We start from the raw sequence: 20,474 nt of genomic DNA, 5'->3' as shown, positions 1-20,474 counted from the left end.
ATAGGTGTGTCATATCTGTATCCCATATCAAATATGTGCCTCCTAGTGGCGGGAGCGGGGAACAATATATTTGCTAACAATGTAGTTCTTATATTAGCACGTAAAGAATAATGTAAGTGGAGTAATACTACACTTCGATTTGGTAGTGCGTTGGCCGAATCATGCTGAACATGATGGTGATATACAATATAACAAAAATTAAACTGAAATTATGATATCTTCTGAGGTAAGATGCTCCGGAACCAAGCAAATCTTCCGTTTGCACGGGTAACGCCATTACAGTTAGAAAAATTAGGATAGGACCTTGGAATTTTGATATGAGAGGAAGTCTTACAGGTAAGAATATGGGTTTGGTACGAACCAAGTGAAAGATACAAATTGTGATATGCAGAAAAAAGTAACACTAAAACTGGAGTATAATTGATGATAAATCAATGAAAGAAAACATAGCAGAAGTTGTAAGAAATGGATTGATAGAAAAATGCCAGTGAAATTTATGCTGGAGAAACGTATTCTATGTTCAACTAAGAAACGTAGGGAAGACATCCATCAGGGAAGAGAGTCGTATTTTAATACACTTTTAAGTCAATCGAACGCTACAGGTTATTAACTGGACGCTATTAACTGTCCTTTCTATATATATCTTTACTCGTTTATTTTGAGTATAAGAAACCAATTTACAAATGGTTCTTACTTAGGTGAAACGATATGTCGTGGAATGCAACTTTTAGATTCCTCGTGCCGTACCAATTCTCAGTCTGCTTGTTTTGAAAATCGTAGAAGGCACAGATTTAGGTATTAATCTGAATTTGGTTTCAAACACTTAAAAATCTTTGGTTTGCTAAGTTTTTGTTTTTAAAAAGTATAATTTTGTAGATCTAGATAGTTTATGAATCATTTTTGCCAATAAAATATTGTAACTATCGTTTATACTGTTTTAGTGTACGCACCTGCTTTACAAATGTCCGCCAGTGCACCACATATACCACAAACATTATATGGTCAACATCGAGTAGGTCAGGAGCAATTTTTTCTACACGATCAGTCTGAGTCACCAAGTCCGCAAATACCAACACAAAGGCGAACATGGGCACAGCAACCTCAACCACCTCCCATTCCGATAGAATCATATCATCAACCCGAGCTTAGAACGTGGAATAAGTCTACTAGTCAAGGAGAAACTAAAGGTTTCGTTGTCCATGATACTGAGAGGTAAGTGTCATTTAATATGTTAAAGACCCTATACGACATTTTTATCTGTTCTGTTCTTCTGAAAATGATATTTCTAGCTATTCCTAAATTAACAAACTGCCGACTATATGTCTCCATTAAATATCGTGAGTGACCTTTTGTTACATAATAAATTACAATGAGGATCTGGCAAAGAAAAATTTATCAACATATGTAGCCTATCACTATCTAATAAAAATAATAGATTGTCTTGAATAGGCAACTTTTTTAACGTAACTTTAATAATTTCCTTATATACTCTATTAAGTCGAAAATTGTGCAATATTGTACATTCGTGGCAACATCAAGTTGAACAAAGTTATCAATAACATGCAATGAAAATTGTAGAAAAAAACTTGCTTTTAAGACTTTTATTGTTTTAGGTATCAAGATCAGCCTAGATACCAAGAAGAGCCTAGATACCAAGAAAGTGCTAGATATTTTGAAAGTCCACGATTTTTCGATAATAAATATCAAAACGGTGGAGGCGGAGGTGACAAAGAACATATTTTACATAATTCCAATAGCTTTACTTTGAGTCAGCAGCATCATCATTCGAACTATGGTACATCACACAGCACGCCCTCTGCTTCGCCACAACATCGAAATATCCATAGACAGATTTCGCAGCTACTAGATGAAGGCAAGCGGACGCCTGTTAGTCTACAACACATGGACACGAAAGAACCGCCTCAAAGAAAGACCAGCATAACTCATGCGCCGATACCGGCTCCATCTGCTGACGATATGGAGCCTCAGAATATTTCGTTTATAGGAAATTCAACTCCAACGAAGCTTAGTGAAGGTAATTAACAAAGTAATATTAGTTTTGTCATTTTCTAATTCATTTTGGTGATGTTTTAGGTCTAAGTCGATTAAATATAACATCAGGTAGTAGAACTTATAGAATACCGTCCCCAACACGTCCTTCAATTACCCGAAATTCATTCCAACCTACTCCTTCTCCTCCGGTGATAGATTCTATTCCTTTAGCCGAAATTAGTAATTTAGATAACGACGCTTTAAATCAAAAAGGTTTTTATATTTCGTTTGATGATCAGCCCAAGCGACCTAAACCTCCACTTAGGACGAAACGGATGTCTCCGAAGAAAGAAAGAAGTTTTGTTCAGTCATCAGAGAATGTGTATGATAAAAAGGTAAAATCATTTTATTAGCTTTGTTTTTCGTTACTTTTTGTTATACAGTGAGAGGATAAAGTATTGCTCCCCTGTCAATTCATTTGTTTTAAAGTTAAACCAAAATCGCTCGGACACGTCGATTTTTAAATTTGTAACAATATCTAACGATATCGGTTAAGTGTCGGTATTTAGATGAACCCCCATCGAGTGACAGCCACAATGTCAATTGTTCTAAATAGCAAAGGGGGTCATGTGAAACTTTCTTTGAAAAATTGTCAAAATCTGATTCCAAAAATATATTTAACCTGTTATTTGTTTTTAAAAATTAACAATTTTATTTAAATGGCAACGTTTACCATTGAAATTTCAGGCACTGGTGTGATACATTATTAGTTAATTAATAAATTATTAGCGTAATAAATTTTTGGAATAAGATTTTGATGACCTTTCAAAAGAAGTGTCACATGACCTCTTTTGCTTTTTAAAAAATTGAGGATGTCACCTGTTGGGGGTTAATAGAAATACCTAAACTTTGATACCGTTAGAGATTAGAACAAGTTTAAAAATCGCCGTGTTCGAGCGATTGTTTTGTTTTGTCTTTAAAATAAACGAGTTATCAGGGGCGGGCTAAGACTTCCTCTCACTGTATAATTACGAAAGTAGTTAGAGCTGTTATAGCGAATGTAAGGCTATTACAGGAACAAGGAGATTATACCATTAAATAAACAACAGGGTAGTTGGAGCCCAGACCTTATTTCGTAATAGCCATAGAAAGTATTTAGATATTTATATATAAGATTAAACCACAATCGATTGTAATGAGAATTACCTTTTATATTTGCTTTGAGGCTTCGATTTCCAATCTGGAAGTCGTTTTAAAAAATATGAATATCCTAAACCTGTAAATGTAATTGATTGGCAGTTGACGGTAATACTAATATGGCTTACTTGGCTTCGATCGTATTTTGAGGTGAAAAAGAGGTGTTTTTGTATCCTCGGATTGATATCAAATTCTGATCTTCCTGTGCTTGTTATAGTTAATTATAGATGATGTGTCTATGACCTGCTATTAACTCGTTAGTGATTTTATGTTCTTATTATTGACTACTTCTTTTATTATTATATAACCAAAAGTTGCTGCATTATATTGATATGTTTGCTACACATCTTTCTTCATTTAGTAGGATGACGATATAGGTGCTGCTTCTTTAATTTTTTCTCTTTTTTCTATCTGTTCCTTTTTGACTATTGATGCATCTTTCCATCGGACTCCTATGTTCACTATCCTAAGCATGTTTGCATATCTTGATTTGTCAAATCTCTATTATTGTATAAAAAAATGCTAAAGCTAAGTGGTCTTGAAGTTTCTTATAGATAAAAGTTGTTTCATTCACAAGTTGTTTTATAACTGCGGTTTTATAATCTCTCCCATGTGTTCCTATCCTTTTTAATTTTTTGTGATAAGCCTTTTACATATGAAATTTTTTTTTCAAATCTCTTCTTGTGAACATTTCTGAATCGTTTTTGATGTTTTGTTGTTTCCTTTCTTCCTATGTTGTGTATTTGCTATTTTATAAACAAACTTTTTAACAACATCGTTAACAGTTTTTTTTTATTGATTTCATTTTTGATATTTTTTGTTGTTGTGTATTTATGGCGTGGTTTGAATGATAATTTAAATATCTGTTAATTTTGGTTCGTTTTCTGTAGACTTTAGTTACATATTCTGTATTCTCGTTTGTGATTAACACATCCAGAAATGGTAGTTTAATGTCGTATCAAAAATTTGTTCAGCGCTTCTGATCCATGGAGAATATGTAGAACATATCATCTACATATTTCTACAATATTTTTCTCAAATTCTTCCATGACGACATTTGCTAATAATGGAGATAATGAAGAGCCCATGGCTAACCCAAAGTCTTGTTTGTAAAAATCATTGTCTAAGTGAAAATAAATGTTGTCAATGAATAATGTTAAGATAACCGTTATAGCTGGTGCATTCAGTTTCGTTCTATATGTCAATGTTTTTCTCCAGTTTGTTTTTTTAATTGTTTTTTTTTTTTCGGAAACACATCAGTAAATGTGATGTTAAAACGAATTAGCATGTTGTTGGGGTTGTAATCTATTTTTGACAGTTTTTGCATAAAATGTGTGTTCTTTCGTTTTATACGAAAAAAAGGAACATAAATAAAAAAGTTTTCGTATTGTGTGTCAATGTTTGTATAGTACCTAAAAGAAACGATAGCTTTCTGCAAGGAGAACCCACGATGCTGCAAATTGGTCTCTAAGAAGTACATTCGCTTTGCGTATTTTTATGGCTCACGTATAAGTATGGCGTCCTGTTGTAATGGAGTGTTAATGTTTTTGGTAATCTGTCAGGTACTTCTTAAATTTATCTAAGGTTCTATATATTTTGTTTTACAAGGATTTGGTTGGGTTCTTTTGTAGTTTTTGTACGGTCTATTTATGACTAGTTCTTGAACTTAGGGAGCTTAAAAGATTATTATTGAGTCATCTTATTTTAAAGATTTAATAGTTTTAAGTTCCTCTTTCTTCTTTCCTATATTCTTCTTCTTTATGTATTTGTAATTGTTGACAGATTTATAGAAAGTATGTATAGAACGATATAAAGAAGTGATAGTGAACTTGGTGATTTTTAAATCATGCCGTGATTAGCGATCGTGATTTTTGAATAAAGGTGATTTTAAAATTTTTATGTAAAGTAACAGGTAGTATCAGTAACCGTAATCTAAGCAACACGATCTAACATTCATAACAAAATAAATTTACCATTCTAAAAATAAATTAATTAATTAAAATCACTATGAAACTTTGGTAACAAAGGTTTCTTTTTAAATAAAACTAAAGTTAAGTACTCTAGAATTTTACTCTCCTTTTTTTGGATGAAAAATGTTAAAATAATGAAAACATCCCAACTGATTACAATTTTTCACAACGCTTTCGGTACTTTCTTAAAAGCCATTCACAAAACGGTATAAAATTGTTGAAATTACTAAGAGGGAACATATCGGTTCTTACTCGAAATACTGCCCACGTGTGGGTCTGACAGTGATCAACAGCAAACTGAGAAAGGCAGTCAGATCCACATATTGGCAGTGTTTCGAGTAAGGACCGATATGTTTCCCTTTAGTTTAATCTAATTAGATCGACTGTTGTATGCTATTTTCGCTGGTTCACTGGATAAAATTTGAAACAATGGTTATAGCGTATTTATCTTACAATTCAACTTGTTAGAATTGGCACATGACTTGTTTCATACATATTCATTGCATATACACCGAGTCTCTCTTATCTGCTGTCTTTTTTTTTAATGTGCAAACCGTGACAAGCCTAAGCTGTCAGAACAGTGTTGCCACGGTTGCTATTTTAAAAATAAGAAAAAGTGTGTACAATTGTGTCGCTTTAATTTTACGCAAAGAAATAAAAACAAATTTTAACAGTTATAAGTATTTAAAATTGACATTTAAAAATATAATTTTATATTCTTATTGCTCAACCTATTACTTCTTTCACTTGCAATTTGTCATGCTTTAGAAGAAAAATGTTTCACAAGAGAACGATGGTCCTAGAGCGCATATTTTTCTCTGGCTATAGTAGATAAATACGGATAATTGTATTTGTTATTTCGCCACCACTTAAGCAGACTTCCTAATATCTCGTTTCTCAAGGGAACGATGGTCCTAGAGCGCATATTTTTCTCTGGCTATAGTAGATAAATACGGATAATTGTATTTGTTATTTCGCCACCACTTAAACAGACTTGCCAATATCTCGTATTTTAAATATCTTTATATTTCTATTAGGAATCTATAAAGTGAGTAACACCGAGACGCAGACCTCCATCTCTTGCTGTACTGCTCATCCGTAGGTTGGTCCGATATACTGGCGTATACTGGTCATAAGTAGCAGATCAATTTTGATTTGTAGCTACTACGTTAGCCTTTTTGTTTTCTGGTCAGGGTTTGAACAATCGATCAACTACTAAAACTTTAACCGCCAAAAGTGAATGCTATTCGTCCTCCTGTCCTGCTTGGCTATGTGATCGAAAATCTCTAATTAAGTTAAAAAAAACTGTTCTTACATTTCGTTGGTACGCAGATAATTTTTCCCATGCGAAAATGTCCAGCAATCTGCCTAACTTAGCTTAATAATATAATTATTGTATCATATTTGAAACAATATTTGAGTACTAAATTTAGCGTGTGTGAAAAACATCGCAAATCTCCCCGTTTTCTAATTCGAAGCTAGTTTCTCGGGATCAAATCTGGAGAGATAATTAAAAATCAGCCAAGGTTGGAAATCGTAGCAGATGCAATGCGACCTAAATACAATTTGGAAAAGCCGTTTACCTTCCTCTTTCGAGGAAAAGACGAATGGAAATCTAATAAAACGAATCTTGTAATAGCAGATGCAGGGCTGGTATACAGACGGCTCTAAAACCGTTGAAGGTGTCGGACGGAAACTAAGGCTGAGCCTTAAAGCCTAGGTAAATCACTCTACTATCTTCCAAGGGGAAATGTATGCTGTAGAGATGTGCATACAGGAATTAATAAAGGGGAACTGCAGTGACAGATCTATAAAAATTATGTCATAACAGCCAGGCGGCATTAAATGGACTGGACTCAAATCGGATTGACTTTAAGTTAGTTTGGAACTGTCTTCAGAATCTGATTCGGAATTTTTCTGCGTGACTGGACTTACTGGTATTGAAGGAAACGAAAAAGCATGCCAGGGGGAGGGATTAATCTGCTGAGAATCCTTCGTTAATTAATCTGCCGAGAATCTTTCGTTAGCTTAATAAGAAGTAAAGCCAAAATAACAATATCGGACTGGGTGGAAGGGATGAAACGTAACCGCTGGTACGAACAAATTGTTTCAAAGTTTCAAACATTCGACTAGAGAGCCAAAGATATACTAGATACGTGGATAGAAATAATTTGTGAATTATCGTCGGTCTCCTAACAAGACCCCCAAGGTGTATAATAATATGAACAAAATCTGACTGACAGAAAGTGCGAATTGAAGATTTTGTCAGGCTCATGACGAGACGGCGGAACACGTTCTGTGCAACTGTCCAGGATTGGATAGGATAAGGTTCAATAGCTTTAAGCGTTATAAACTCGAGCCCTACGACTTCGTAGAAGTGTCACTAAGGCTATATTAGACCTGTTAAAAACGCTGGGTTACAGGGACAACTTTAACCTAGGGATGAGCCACTAAAGATCTCTGAGGTCGAGTGGAAGTGGTTAAGCACAGACTCATTTTTAACCTAACCTAATGCAAAATATCGAAGCCTGTTCTAGCTACCTTTTTATTTTAATAAAAGGGAATAATTGTTTTGGAAATTGTGGCCTGGTAAGTTATAATTGGGATTTAAGGCAGTGACCTAAAAACCTTATCTTTAACTACACTGAACGGTTGCAAGTGATAAGTAAATAAGTGTATAATTTTGTGGTATATCTGGTCTTACCAAAAATTTATTTTTGCAATATAGGATGATGTTTATTTGTCCAAAAATAGGTTTTAGAGTTCTTGAAGATGATGATTTCCTAATTTCTAAGGATATGATTAACGAGCTTGATATTTGTAAATTAACCGTGTCCTAAAAACGAAGCGTTCATATTTTTTCTGTCCTACGTATTACTCCGAGTACCTTTGAGCTTCCAGGTTGATCTGATTGAAATGATAAACTGATACATAATGACGGTATTAGATTTTTGTTTCGATACAGGGCAGCGGCAAGCCGCTTATACGTATTTCGACCTCTATAGGTCTCCTCAGAGCGGTATAGCCACTGCTCTGAATCGAAACAAAATCTATCCCGTCGTAGACCAATAGTTATCAAAATAACTATTTACGGACGTAACTACGCCATTTAATAACAAAAAGAGAAATCATACGATTTCTATCTGGCGAAACCGAATTCAAATTTTTACCACTGTGCCTTCTAAAATTTGCAAAGCAAACAGCTTGATAAATTACTCAGCAAGGGAATCTAAAAATTGCATTTTGTTTCATAAAAAATTTTATTTTTAAATAAACCTGCCGTTCATCATGGTCAAAATTCGTAGTGAATTCAGTTTCTGGTACTCCAAACGAAGTAAAGAAATAAAATATAATGCCGGTATTAGATTTTTGTTTTGATACAGGGCAGCGGCAAGCCGCTGATACGCATTTCGACCTCTTTAGGTCTCTTCAGAGCGGTATAGCCATTGCTCTGAATCGAAACAAAATCTATCTATCAAAATTACGTAGTGGTGTTATTGGTAGAATAGGTAATTCATAACAATATGGATTTTTAACTTTAGTCGTGTAAATTTGACATTTTTAAACTATACAAAAAAAAGCAATGCATACGTTATTGTAGCTTTGATGTTACGTTACTGCCTGTTAATCCGAAGTCCAAAATTTCTCTATGGCACTCTTTTTATTGTTTTTTTTTTGTTTTATAATTGTTTAAAAAAATAGTTAATTCATAGAAAAATTATAGTACTTGGTTATAATGGTAGATCAAGGCGGGGCTCATTTGTGAATTATAGTACATAGTAATAATTTTTTTTAGAACATAATATAAACAGAAACTTTTATTCAGGTATTCAGAAAACACTTTGAAATTAAACCAGTTAGATTAAGAGTTATTCATTAATAGGGAATATATTTGACGTTTTGTTCGTATATTTTGTGTCTTAATTTTGCGTGATTTTTGTACAAAATACTAAATAACCTATAACATATTCTATTTTCAGATGGAAATCGAAAAACAAGAGAAACAAAAGCAACTAGAAAGACAACTCGAAGAGGAGAGAATCAAGAACATTCAAGAAGAATTGAGGGAACAAGAAAGAGAAAAATTAAGGATAAACCAGGAAGCTAGTCAAGAAAGGCAGAAAGTCAATGCTGCCAGTGCTATTATTATAGAAAATGACCTTAATAAAAATGATCCAGTAAGTTAGATAATCAGGGTTTTTTCAAGTTTATTCATAATTCTAACTGACAGCGGTTTTGCAATAGGGCTTTTATATAATACTTTTTACTTATTTAAATATGTGCCATATTTTTTCTTAAACTCGATTTAATTCTAGAAATTAACGAATTTATATTTTTTACTAGGATTTAGATTACGAGCGAGAACGAAAAAAGGAGAAAATAATGTTATTGTCACTGCAAAGGCGGCAACAGCAGGAAGAAGCGAAGGCTAGAAAAGAGGCAGAAGCACTTGCTAGGAGGGAAATGGAAAAACTAAAGGAGGAAGAAAAAGTGAGAAAGAAAGAGGAACAAGCAGCTAGAAGGCAGGCCATTTTAGAACAATACAAACTTAAAAAAGCCTTAGAGGAAGCAGAAAGAGAGGTGAGTGAGCGATTTTATTAATTATTTAAAGACTAATACCAAAAATATAATTGTTTATTGTTTTCGAAACGAATAAGACAGTACAGATGCTAAGGAATTTATACTGGGTTCGATCTTATTTTATTATTTGTATATTTTTAGTAAAAAAGTGAACTACATCTGTATGAAATTTTATTTCTTTTAAAAATTTATAGACTATATTCGTCTTTTATTTTTTTATTTTCCTCGGTTGCTTTATGTCTGCTGCATTTATGATACTTTCGTGCCTTTTATCTATAATTCATGTTTGGCTTGCAAATTCTTGTCCTTTATTACGTAACACTCGGGTTTCATCACGAATCTCTATTTTTATTTCCTTTGCCCATGCATCAGTTCATCGTATCTTTCTCTACTTTGGACTTTATCCGCTAAGTGCCAGGTTGTCTGCATATAGTACTCCTTTTATCTTAGCTGGTGGTAGATGTTGTTCGACCTCTTAAGTTGTTCAGTCGTCTTTTTATATTTTTAAATGGTTTATCCATAATTATCCATAATAGAAGTGAGCTTTAGAGTATCTCCGTTTTTCCCCTTGTTCATCCTAAATTCTCGTGATCTACTCCTCTCATTTTTACTTTACCCACCACTCCATGTACGTTCTTTTATTTGCTATAATAATAATTTTTTCATTATTCCCAGCCTCTTAGTTTTCCACTTACTTTTTGGTTGACTGAGTCGAGCGCAGCTTTAAAGTCTATGAAAGTAATATATATGACCTTTATATTATTCCCATATAAAGTTTGAACACTACTGATGATAGGCATATATCTCTATAGTTTCTGCACATGGCATCTTCTTCTTTCCTGTATATTCGAATTAGTAAGATGTCTTCCCATTCTCTCGGCATTTATTTGATATTTCGGGATCAATTTTATCTGCTCCATTGGCTTTTCTTACTTTCATTTTACTTACTGCTTCTTTTAATTCGTCAGATCTTATATCTTCTCTTTTGTTTTCGTTTGCTGCTGTCTGTTCTATGGTTCCCTCTGTATCTATTTCTTCAATTTCTTCATCGCCATATATTTCTATTCATAGTATTCTCCCCACACCTCTAATATCTTTAATATTGTTACTACTGTTGCTAATATTGTTGTTAATACTGATACTATTTCCTTGTGGCATCTTAATACAATTGACTATTTTTATTGGGAATAAGCCACAATTTTATTTTAAAATAAGTTTATTTTGATGTTTCGATTTATACTTCGGGAATTGTTACAAATTGAAAAGTAGCCAAAACAAAATTTGTTTAAATGATTATTTTTTTGTATTTTGAGAACGATTTTCGAAGTGGAAATCGAAACGTCAAAATAAACTTATTTTTGTAGAAAGGATGTCTTCAATTTCTTAAGAAATAAAAATAAAACACCAACATGGTTCACACAATTTTATTCCAACTTCATGTCTTTTCGTCTTCTTGTCGTCTGTCATCTGTCATTACACATTGAAAACCTTGACAATTTAAATTAAAAAAAGGCGGTAACAATAAGAAGCCTACAACTCGGCCAACCGACAACAAGAGCGCCCTCGCTCTTCCATATACAAAAATACAACTATTTGGAAGTACATAAACATGACAAAAATCAAATATTTGTCATAACATGTCATTTGTTATAAACTGTCATTGAAAGTACATAAACATGAAAAATCTTAACATAAATATTTGTCAACATCTCATCTGTCATAAACAAAAATATAACTACACTGAAAGTACATAAACATGACAAAAATCATAACATTCATAAATATTTGTCAAACATTATTTCTAATAAACATAAGTTATCATAAAAACCTTTCAGGAATTATTCCTCATAAACGTAATTCATCATAAGTATAAGTTCTTAATTGTAGACATAATGGGTAATAATAGACACTGTTTTGCGCAAATATAAATTGTAGTTGTTAAACATAAAGTAAGTAATTTAGTGTGAACAAAAATGTGAATAAAATAAGAACCATAATATAAAAGATTAAAATACTTAAATAAAATCTTAAGTTCTGTATGGATAAAACCTATATAGAACTAATAATTCGTAGAGGAAGACTTAGTTTAGTGTGATGATTTCATCCATAATCTGAGATGATCAGCATCAAATACACCTTCGAATGGTTTCTGAGTCACCTGAAACCCCTCAACATCAGAAATTAGATATCTGTCATTAGGTAATATTTTCTTAATAATATAAGATCCCTTAAATTTAGTTAATAGTTTCTTATTTACACCAGGTGTAACATCAATATGTGTCATGACATAATCACCAATATTATAAATTGAAGCTTGTTTATGTCTTGAATCGTAATACAGCTTATTGACTTCTTGGGATTTCTCTATCTTGTCACATGCATTATGTCGTAGTTCGTTAATATCAGATTTGTCCTTGTTAATGGATGACAGAAAATACTTTAAATGATCTTTGACATTACCTACATGGTTCATTCCAAACAATAGTTTAGAAGGTGTCTGACCTGTAGTTCGATTAACAGTGTTGTTGACAGCAAATTCAACTTCATTAATTACTTGATCCCAACATTCTGGGCCCTTGGTTAGTTTCGCTATCATTGGTATAATGAACCGGTTGAACCTTTCAATTTGTCCATTGGCTCTTGGTACGCCAGTAGCTACAAGAACATGCTGTATTCCATTATCTGTTAAAAATTCAGTGAATTGTTTGGATGTAAATGCTGAGCCTCGATCAGTGACTATTTTTAAAGGTTTACTGTAAGTAAAGAAGTATGAGTTTAAATACTTAATAACCTCATTACAATTAGTTGACTTGCAAGCATACAATTTCAAGAATTTGGTAAAGCCATCTACAATTGCAAAAATATGTCTATAACCAGTTCCTTTAGATTTTTCAAGTGGTCCACAATGATCCAAATGTAAAATATTAAATAGTTTGTCTCCTTTTGGTATGCTGTGTAAAAATCCTTCCTTTTTACCACTGTTAGGAGCAAATACAATGCACTTCAAACAATTTGTAATATAAGTTCTTACCTTTTGTCTCATATTAGGAAACCAGTAAGATTTTTTTATGGCTTCACAACATTTATCTAAGCCCACATGTCCTAATTCATCATGGCAACTCCGAATCACATTGTTTTCCATTGATTCAGGTACATAAAATAGTAGTAAATTATTACTTTTTCTATAAAGTATGTCATTGTTCATTTCAAACAACTTATGCTCACTAGATTGTAACGTCTCCTTTAATTTACATATAATATCATCTTGCCCTTGTTTAATAGCTAAATTATGTTCAAAAGTGTTCTCCTCAATTATTAAAATACTTCCAAAGCACCTACTTAAAGCATCAACATGCTTCATGTTTGTTCCACTTCTGTGTTCTATAGTATAATCAAAATTATCAAGAATGAGACTCCATCTCATAATTTTAGGGCTAACATCCTTCTTCTGTAAAGCTGTTGTTACACTATTACAATCTGTCAGTATCTTAAATTTAATTCCATATAAGTATACTCTAAATCGGTTAAGTGTGTTGATAACGGCTTTTAGTTCCAAAATAAAACTATGCTGTTTAGATTCTGCTTGAGTAGTTCTCTGACTGTAAAAGAACACTGGATGAAATTTTTGGTCTGCTTGTTTTTGGAGTAATATCCCACCATAATCACTAGAGCTTGCATCACAATGGATTTGAGTTTCAGCTGTAGGAGAATAGAGAGCTAAAACAGGTTTGGACACTAAAATTTGTTTTAAACTATGAAAACTTTTCATTTGTTCTCTTCCAAATTCAAATGAAACATTCTTTTTTAATAGATCATAAAGTGGTCCAGCAATTATTGAAAAGTTGGAAACAAATTTTCTAAAATATGAAGTAAGGCCTATGAAACTGTGTAACTGTTTAACATTTCGTGGTACTGGGTACTCTTTAATTGCATTAATATGTCTATCACTTGGTCTTATCTCATCACCATTAATTATGTAGCCTAAATGATTTATTTCAGTCATTAAAAGGGAGCATTTGTCAAGACGGAGATTCAATTTGTTTTGAACCAATAAGCAAAATATCTCTTTTAGAATAGATAAGTTCTCTTCAACAGTTTTTGTTGCTATTAATAAATCATCAATATAAATTAGTAATTTGTTATGTTCCATTAAGTCCTTGAATATAGTATGAATGTATCGCATAAAAACAGATGGTGAATTGCGCAAACCAAATGGCATTTTCAAAAATTCATATTGAGCACTAGGAGTTACAAATGATGTGTATTTAATTGAAGATTCCTCTACATTAACATGATAAAAAGCACTTTTGAGATCCAAAGTTGAAAAATAATGTTTATCTTTAAGTTGACAAAGTTGATCTTCAATTAGTGGGATTGGAAAATTATCCCGTAAAGTGATTTTGTTTAATGAATGATAGTCTACACATAGTCTGAGGTCATTAGTTTTCTTTTTAATTAAAACTATTGGTGAACTATACTCTGAATTACTCTTACGAATAATATCCTTATCTAACAAGTCATTAATTATTTCTTGTACAGCATTTTTTTCAGCATATGATAACCAACGTGGTTTATAATAAAAAGGAACATGATTTGGATCTATAACAATTTTCATTTCACATTTAGTCATAGGTTCATTAGGTCTTTCTGGATTTACATAATCAGTCATAAAAATATCAACTAACTTTTGGCGATCTAAATTTTTTAAATTAGGATTGATATCAATATTAATTTCATTTTTATCTACATAGTCAATATGTAAAATATCATTGTCAATATTTGTATTTTCAATATCTTTAGAAGAAATCTCTACTTGATTCCCTGAAAAAGATACAGTAAGGTTGTTGTTCTGCATAAAATCTCTACCTAACAGACATTTATATGGTATGGTTTCGTTTGCTACAACATAAATGAGTAAATCAATAAGTATCTCATTAACTTTCATTTTAAACAACACAGAACCCAAAATTTCTAATCTACTTTGGTTAATACCCTGGAAAGTTTTCTCATGAATATCAGAAAATTTAAAATTGAAAGATTTTACAGTATCTAAAGTTATTAAGGATATAGCACTACCTGAATCTACAATAGAATCAATATAAATAGAAATTTTGTCCTTCAAAAGACAAATTGGCAACATATACCCACTTGCATTATGCTGTTCCACAAAAAGTGCAGTGTCGCTTTCTACCTTGACCTTGGGTGGATTCATCCTGGACTCATTCTTGGGGCAATTATTTTTTTGGTGATCCATTGCTCCACACATATAACATGAACCCTTCTGTCTAGCTGGTTTAGTACATTGAACTGCAGAATGTCCCATCTCATTACAGTTGTAACATCTAATAGCTTTACTTCGTGTAGCTAGATTATTTTTAAAAGTAGTTGGTCTTTGCCAGTCATATTTTGAATGTTCACGTTTTGTATTATAGTTTTCCTTTGCATTAGGTTTCTCTCTTCTGTCGCTTATTCTATCTTTTCGAGCACTAACAATTCTTTCATAACTCACGATGTCTTGATACAGGGTGTCTTCATCACGATGCTCTTTTGACATAATAAAATTACTCAATTCCTTACTCCACAAACCAATGGCAATTTGTTCTTTTGTTTCTTCAAATGGCAGTTCGAGTGATTTGCATAGATAAACTTTCATATGGAAATAAATGGAAACATTCTCATTTGGATTTTGAGTACACTCTTGCATCTTTCTCCATAAATCTGTTTTATTTTGTCAAAACAGAAACGTTTTCCGGAAAGCCGTTTTGAATTTGGACCACTCTGTGATTTCTTCATTTCTGCCTATAAACTAGAACTTTGCAGCACCTTCGAGATTGCTTTTGGCTGTTTGGTAAATAAATGCATCTGGCCAATTGTGTAGTACCGCTGTAGACTCAATTTGCTTTAACCATACTGCTGCTTGGCTGGAATCACCTTCACCACTAAATTTTTCAATAGTTTTAGATAAATCTGGCATTATATTAAAATTTGGTACAGGATTACTTATTGTTGACATGCTGTTTTGTAGTTGTAACATCTGAAGCATCTGTGCATTCTGTTGAAGCAATGAATTAACAAGATTTACCATATCATCATTCGGATTCACATTATTATTTGTGCCGGGGCTATTCACTTGGGGTGTTACCACAGGTGGTGGTGTACCCGGTAGGTTATTTTCGAGGTTATCCATAACGAAACATAAAAAATATAATTTCCTTCTGTCCTAACAACACAGGGGGAACATAAGTATAACCCCACACCTGATTCTGTAGAAAGGATGTCTTCAATTTCTTAAGAAATAAAAATAAAACACCAACATGGTTCACACAACTTTATTCCAACTTCATGTCTTTTCGTCTTCTTGTCGTCTGTCATCTGTCATTACACATTGAAAACCTTGACAGTATCAAATTTAAATTTAAAAAAGGCGGTAACAATAAGAAGCCTACATTTTAAAGTAAAATTGTGGCTATCCCCAATAAAAATAGTAAATTCTAGTGTTTTTGTTATATTTGTATTTATTTGGTTCTGTTTGCCTCTTGCTCATCTGAGTTCTTTGTTTCTTTTCTCTTAGACTTCCAACTGTGTTTTAGAAACTTGTGTTGTGTCTCTATAATTTTTTTTATTAATTCATTGAACTTCTTCCAACTCCGTTTTTTTTTTCATTTTAATACTAGATCTTTTACCATGTTTTTGTGTTTTTGGTATTCTTTTTTGCCTTGTTGCTCTCTTGTACTATTGTATTTTTTCCATGCCTTTTTATTTTTCCTTACTTTTTCCTGTATGTCTGTATTCCACCATTCCGTTTTTTTGTTGAATTTTTTTATTGATTAGTTTCCGCTTATATCCTCTCCTTTCTTCATTATTTTCTCTTTAAATTTTCCCATTTTTTTTCCTATCCTCATTGTCATTTTCTTTTCTCTCCTCAATTTTAAATGCTTCATTTCAATTCAAATTTTTTTATTCCTATTCTGCGGTATTACATCTGTTCTTGAGTTGTAGTTTTCCCTGTCATATCAGCCAGTACCAGTCTGTGATGCGTTCGGATTTTCGCTCTATTTTCTGTTCAAACTTGTTTTATACTTTGTTTAATTTCTTTCGTATAGATAACGTAGTCTATTATACTTAAAGTCTTTGCTTTCTGCTACGAATACAGGGTGTGTCACGACGAGATTACACTATCTATGTATCGAAAACTACTTACACGATATTTATGAAAATTGGTTTGTGGGGGTTTCAAGTTATGAAGTACTTAAAGCTAATATTTTGACAGACTTATGGTTAGAAGGTGGAAGTGAACAGCAACTTTATTTATTTTAAACGGAAGACCCTGTATATTTATTTTTTGTATTTTTAGATTCTCCATAATTTTAATAAAAAAAGAATTCGGTTGTCTTTCAAATAGTATTAGGGTTCCCTATACCTAAAGTTAATACTTTTGGAGATAATTGTCGTTTCATGTTAAAGATAAGATATTTATTGTTTTATTTCAGCAGGCCGTGTATGAATATGTCATAATTGTCATTATTTGTACTTATTGACACTTTTGCAAAGTAATAGAAATGGCTCGTTACGAATTAAACCATGGACGTATAAACACAGATGGACTCAGTTATTTACATAAAAATGTGAAGCCAAAAATTATTTGACTAGGTCACATTCTCAGCACCTTCAAATGTTGTCACATTTTTTTATTAAAATATCTTATTCACGTATCGCTGAAAATATTACTATATTTATTTTATACTCTACAGGTGCTATCAAACCAAAATAATAATTTATTACTTATATTAATATATTTAATTGTAATTAAAACATCAAATGTGCACATAGTGTGCATATCATTTAATAATAGCGTATAACAGATATCAACCAATTATTTTATATGTAGAAGCACTGAAACCTATTTATTAATGGCAACGGTGTTTACATTTCTCTGTCTTATGGCTCTACGTCAAACTTCAAATGCTGTTCCATGTCATGTCCATGTTTGTTTACTTTTTACCCAAGATGAGGAAAAGTTGTTTTTCGATATTTTGGCTGTATTTTAAGTGATATTTGTAAATAGTGAAATAAACAAATTATAATAATGGTGCTACAGTTTTGCATTTGCAAAAAAAAAACGAAATATTTACATCCCAATGTCTCATTTAATTTGTAAGTACTGTTTGTTTACATTATTTAAGATGAGGAACTGAGGAAGCCTGTGTGTTTACATTTTAAAATATGTCTTTCATAGGCGTACCATTGGGTTTATTTATATTAATTAATGTATTGAACAAGATATTAGTTCATGAAATTAGTATAGACATTTTTAAATTGTAAGTAGACAGCATCTCATTAAAAAGAACTGTTTAGTAGCATTTTAATTTAATATTTCTCATGAATTAACAATAAATTAGTGAAATGAATAAAACTCATTTATTTTTCTATGTAGGTTTCCAAATAATATTGATTAATGATGAAACTTACTCTAAACTTCAACAGAGAAAACAGTATAAAAAACCTTTCAAAAGCATCCTTTTTGGTTATTTAAACTTGTAAGGAAGCTGAAAAATATTTCAGATTTTTTAATAAAACTATAAATATCTACAACAGACTAGTTAAAAACCTTATGAATATTTTGATTAATAAAACCATACAAAATGTCCCAAAATCAATCTATGAGCATTTTGGTGACCAGATGTATGATGAAGATGCAATCGATGGTCACTCTATGCAACTTTTAAAATTGGTTCTTGAGAAATATTTTAAAATTGGAATTCATCATGAAACGAGGACTACTTTAGATGCTAACACCGTGCGCATAAGAAGCGTTCTTACTAAGACTGTTTTATTTCGCAATCAATAAAAATTAATTTTTATACCAACGTCTTCTATTATGTCTATTTACCATTTTTACTTTAATATTTCTGTTCGGTAAATGGTTTTCCAATAATTTATACATTTTCACTACTTTTTAATAAGTAGGTATATTTGCAAATAATTTTATGTCAAATGCCAGCAAGAGCTTTGGAATGATCAATAAATAATTTTGTAGCAGAAAACCTTACTACGTGGAATCTATTGATATTGTATTAAAACAAATTTGTCACAATTTGAAAAAATATGTTTTAACACATTATCAATAAATATAGGTATGTACTTAAATTTGACAAATGTATATTTTTTAATTGTTTTTTTTATCGTAGGATTATTTGATACCTATTAAAAAATTAACTTGAGCTCAACTATATTTTATTGTATTAATTTTAAAGCAAATAAAATTGCATTTTATTTTTTCTATAAAAACGTGTTTTTATACATTATTACTACTTCCAATTATTAACGTCTGAATAATTATCCCCGCGAGTAAAAATTCAAGCACGCTTATGCTCATTGAGGAAGTATCACAGTCTATCGATAAACGTTTTACTCCCCTTTACCCTCTTGTCCAGGAATATCCAAGCTTCAAAACAGTGTGTGTTTAAGGTATCTTGTTGCTGGGTCCATCTATGTTTATACGTCCATGAATTAAACAATGTTTCAACAACAAAAATTTCCTTTTTATACACGGAGAATGTGACAGAGTTATTACTAGAACATGTGCTTTATTTGAAGAGTGACTGAGTACCTGAGTGACTGAGTACCCGTGAGAAAACTACACGTGACACTGTGAAGAGATTACTTAAAAATATTACATTTTGGTTATTTAAAAAAAAAAAGTTAACAAAGCAAAGCCTATTATTGATAATAAATATCATACAATTAATGTTCTTGATTAGTATGCTGCTTATCACGAAGCGTTTTTAAAAGAGAATTAAACAAAAACAAAAATTTCATTCCTACACCTATACACTATAGAAAACAGACTATAATAAAAGAATAGAATTTGTAGCGATAAAACGCCAAGAAGAGAATGAATTTTTGAAGAATATTATATGGTGTGACGAATCAAAATTTACAAAAAACGGAATGTTTAATAGGCATAATTTGAATTAGCGGAGCGAAGTAAATCAACATTTATCAAGAATACGTGGTTTTCAGGAGCGATAGGAGTTTAATGTTTTTTGTGCGATCAGGGACAACCAGATTGTAGCTCTCCACTCTTATGATGGTAACTTAAACTATTTGTTGTAGGTGAAAAATATCTCAATATATTTAAAGTAAATTGGCGCAATCTTTTTTGTTTAATGCTTAACGAGCCATTTCTATCGCTTTGTAAAAGAATCAATAATCACAAATAATGACAATTAGGACTTAATCATACACGGCTTGCTAGAATAAAACAATAAATTTTAATTAAAAAATCCTTTATAAAAGAGTTATATTTATTTAAAAGAACCCTTTCGGGTTACATCACAGAATGTTTTGGGAATGACTATTCCATCATCAGTGCTGTTACTAGGTATACTTTTTAATTAAAATTTTTGTGATTTATCGTAGAGTCGACTACATCGCATTCATTTTCCTTGTGAAAAACAATAAATATCTTATCTTCAGCATTAAACCACAATTATCTCCAAAAGTATTAACTTTAGTTATAAGGAACCCTAATACTATTTAAAACTGATTTCTTATTTTATTGAAATTATAAAATTTTAAATTATTGACTTACTTTAGTTTGAAATTTAAAGATTTGTCGTATAATTTGTGAACACTCTGTATTTAGAAATTTTATGTGGATATAAATTTCTAAAAGAACTTTACCTACTCTTTCTGTGCAAAGGTTTTTTAGGCATTATGATTGTAAATGCA

At 31.7% G+C, this 20,474-nt stretch overlaps 1 protein-coding gene across 6 annotated transcripts in view; it reads left to right on the top strand.

The window, feature by feature from the left end:
* The window catches only part of Patronin (calmodulin-regulated spectrin-associated protein patronin), a 210,824-nt gene that overhangs the window by 122,015 nt on the left and 68,335 nt on the right, over positions 1-20,474 (top strand). For all 6 annotated transcript variants that reach the window (XM_072532006.1, XM_072532007.1, XM_072532008.1 and 3 more), the window contains 5 exons: positions 942-1,212; positions 1,614-2,035; positions 2,095-2,387; positions 9,140-9,337; positions 9,504-9,740. In XM_072532006.1, coding sequence (XP_072388107.1) covers positions 942-1,212; positions 1,614-2,035; positions 2,095-2,387; positions 9,140-9,337; positions 9,504-9,740 — 1,421 coding nt within the window. The remainder of the gene's footprint in view (positions 1-941; positions 1,213-1,613; positions 2,036-2,094; positions 2,388-9,139; positions 9,338-9,503; positions 9,741-20,474) is intronic.

Source organism: Diabrotica undecimpunctata, chromosome 5 (assembly GCF_040954645.1).
Source record: "Diabrotica undecimpunctata isolate CICGRU chromosome 5, icDiaUnde3, whole genome shotgun sequence".
Classification (NCBI taxonomy): domain Eukaryota; kingdom Metazoa; phylum Arthropoda; class Insecta; order Coleoptera; family Chrysomelidae; genus Diabrotica; species Diabrotica undecimpunctata.
The sequence above is the reverse complement of the archived record's forward strand: the minus strand, read 5'-3'. Positions and strand labels throughout refer to the sequence as shown.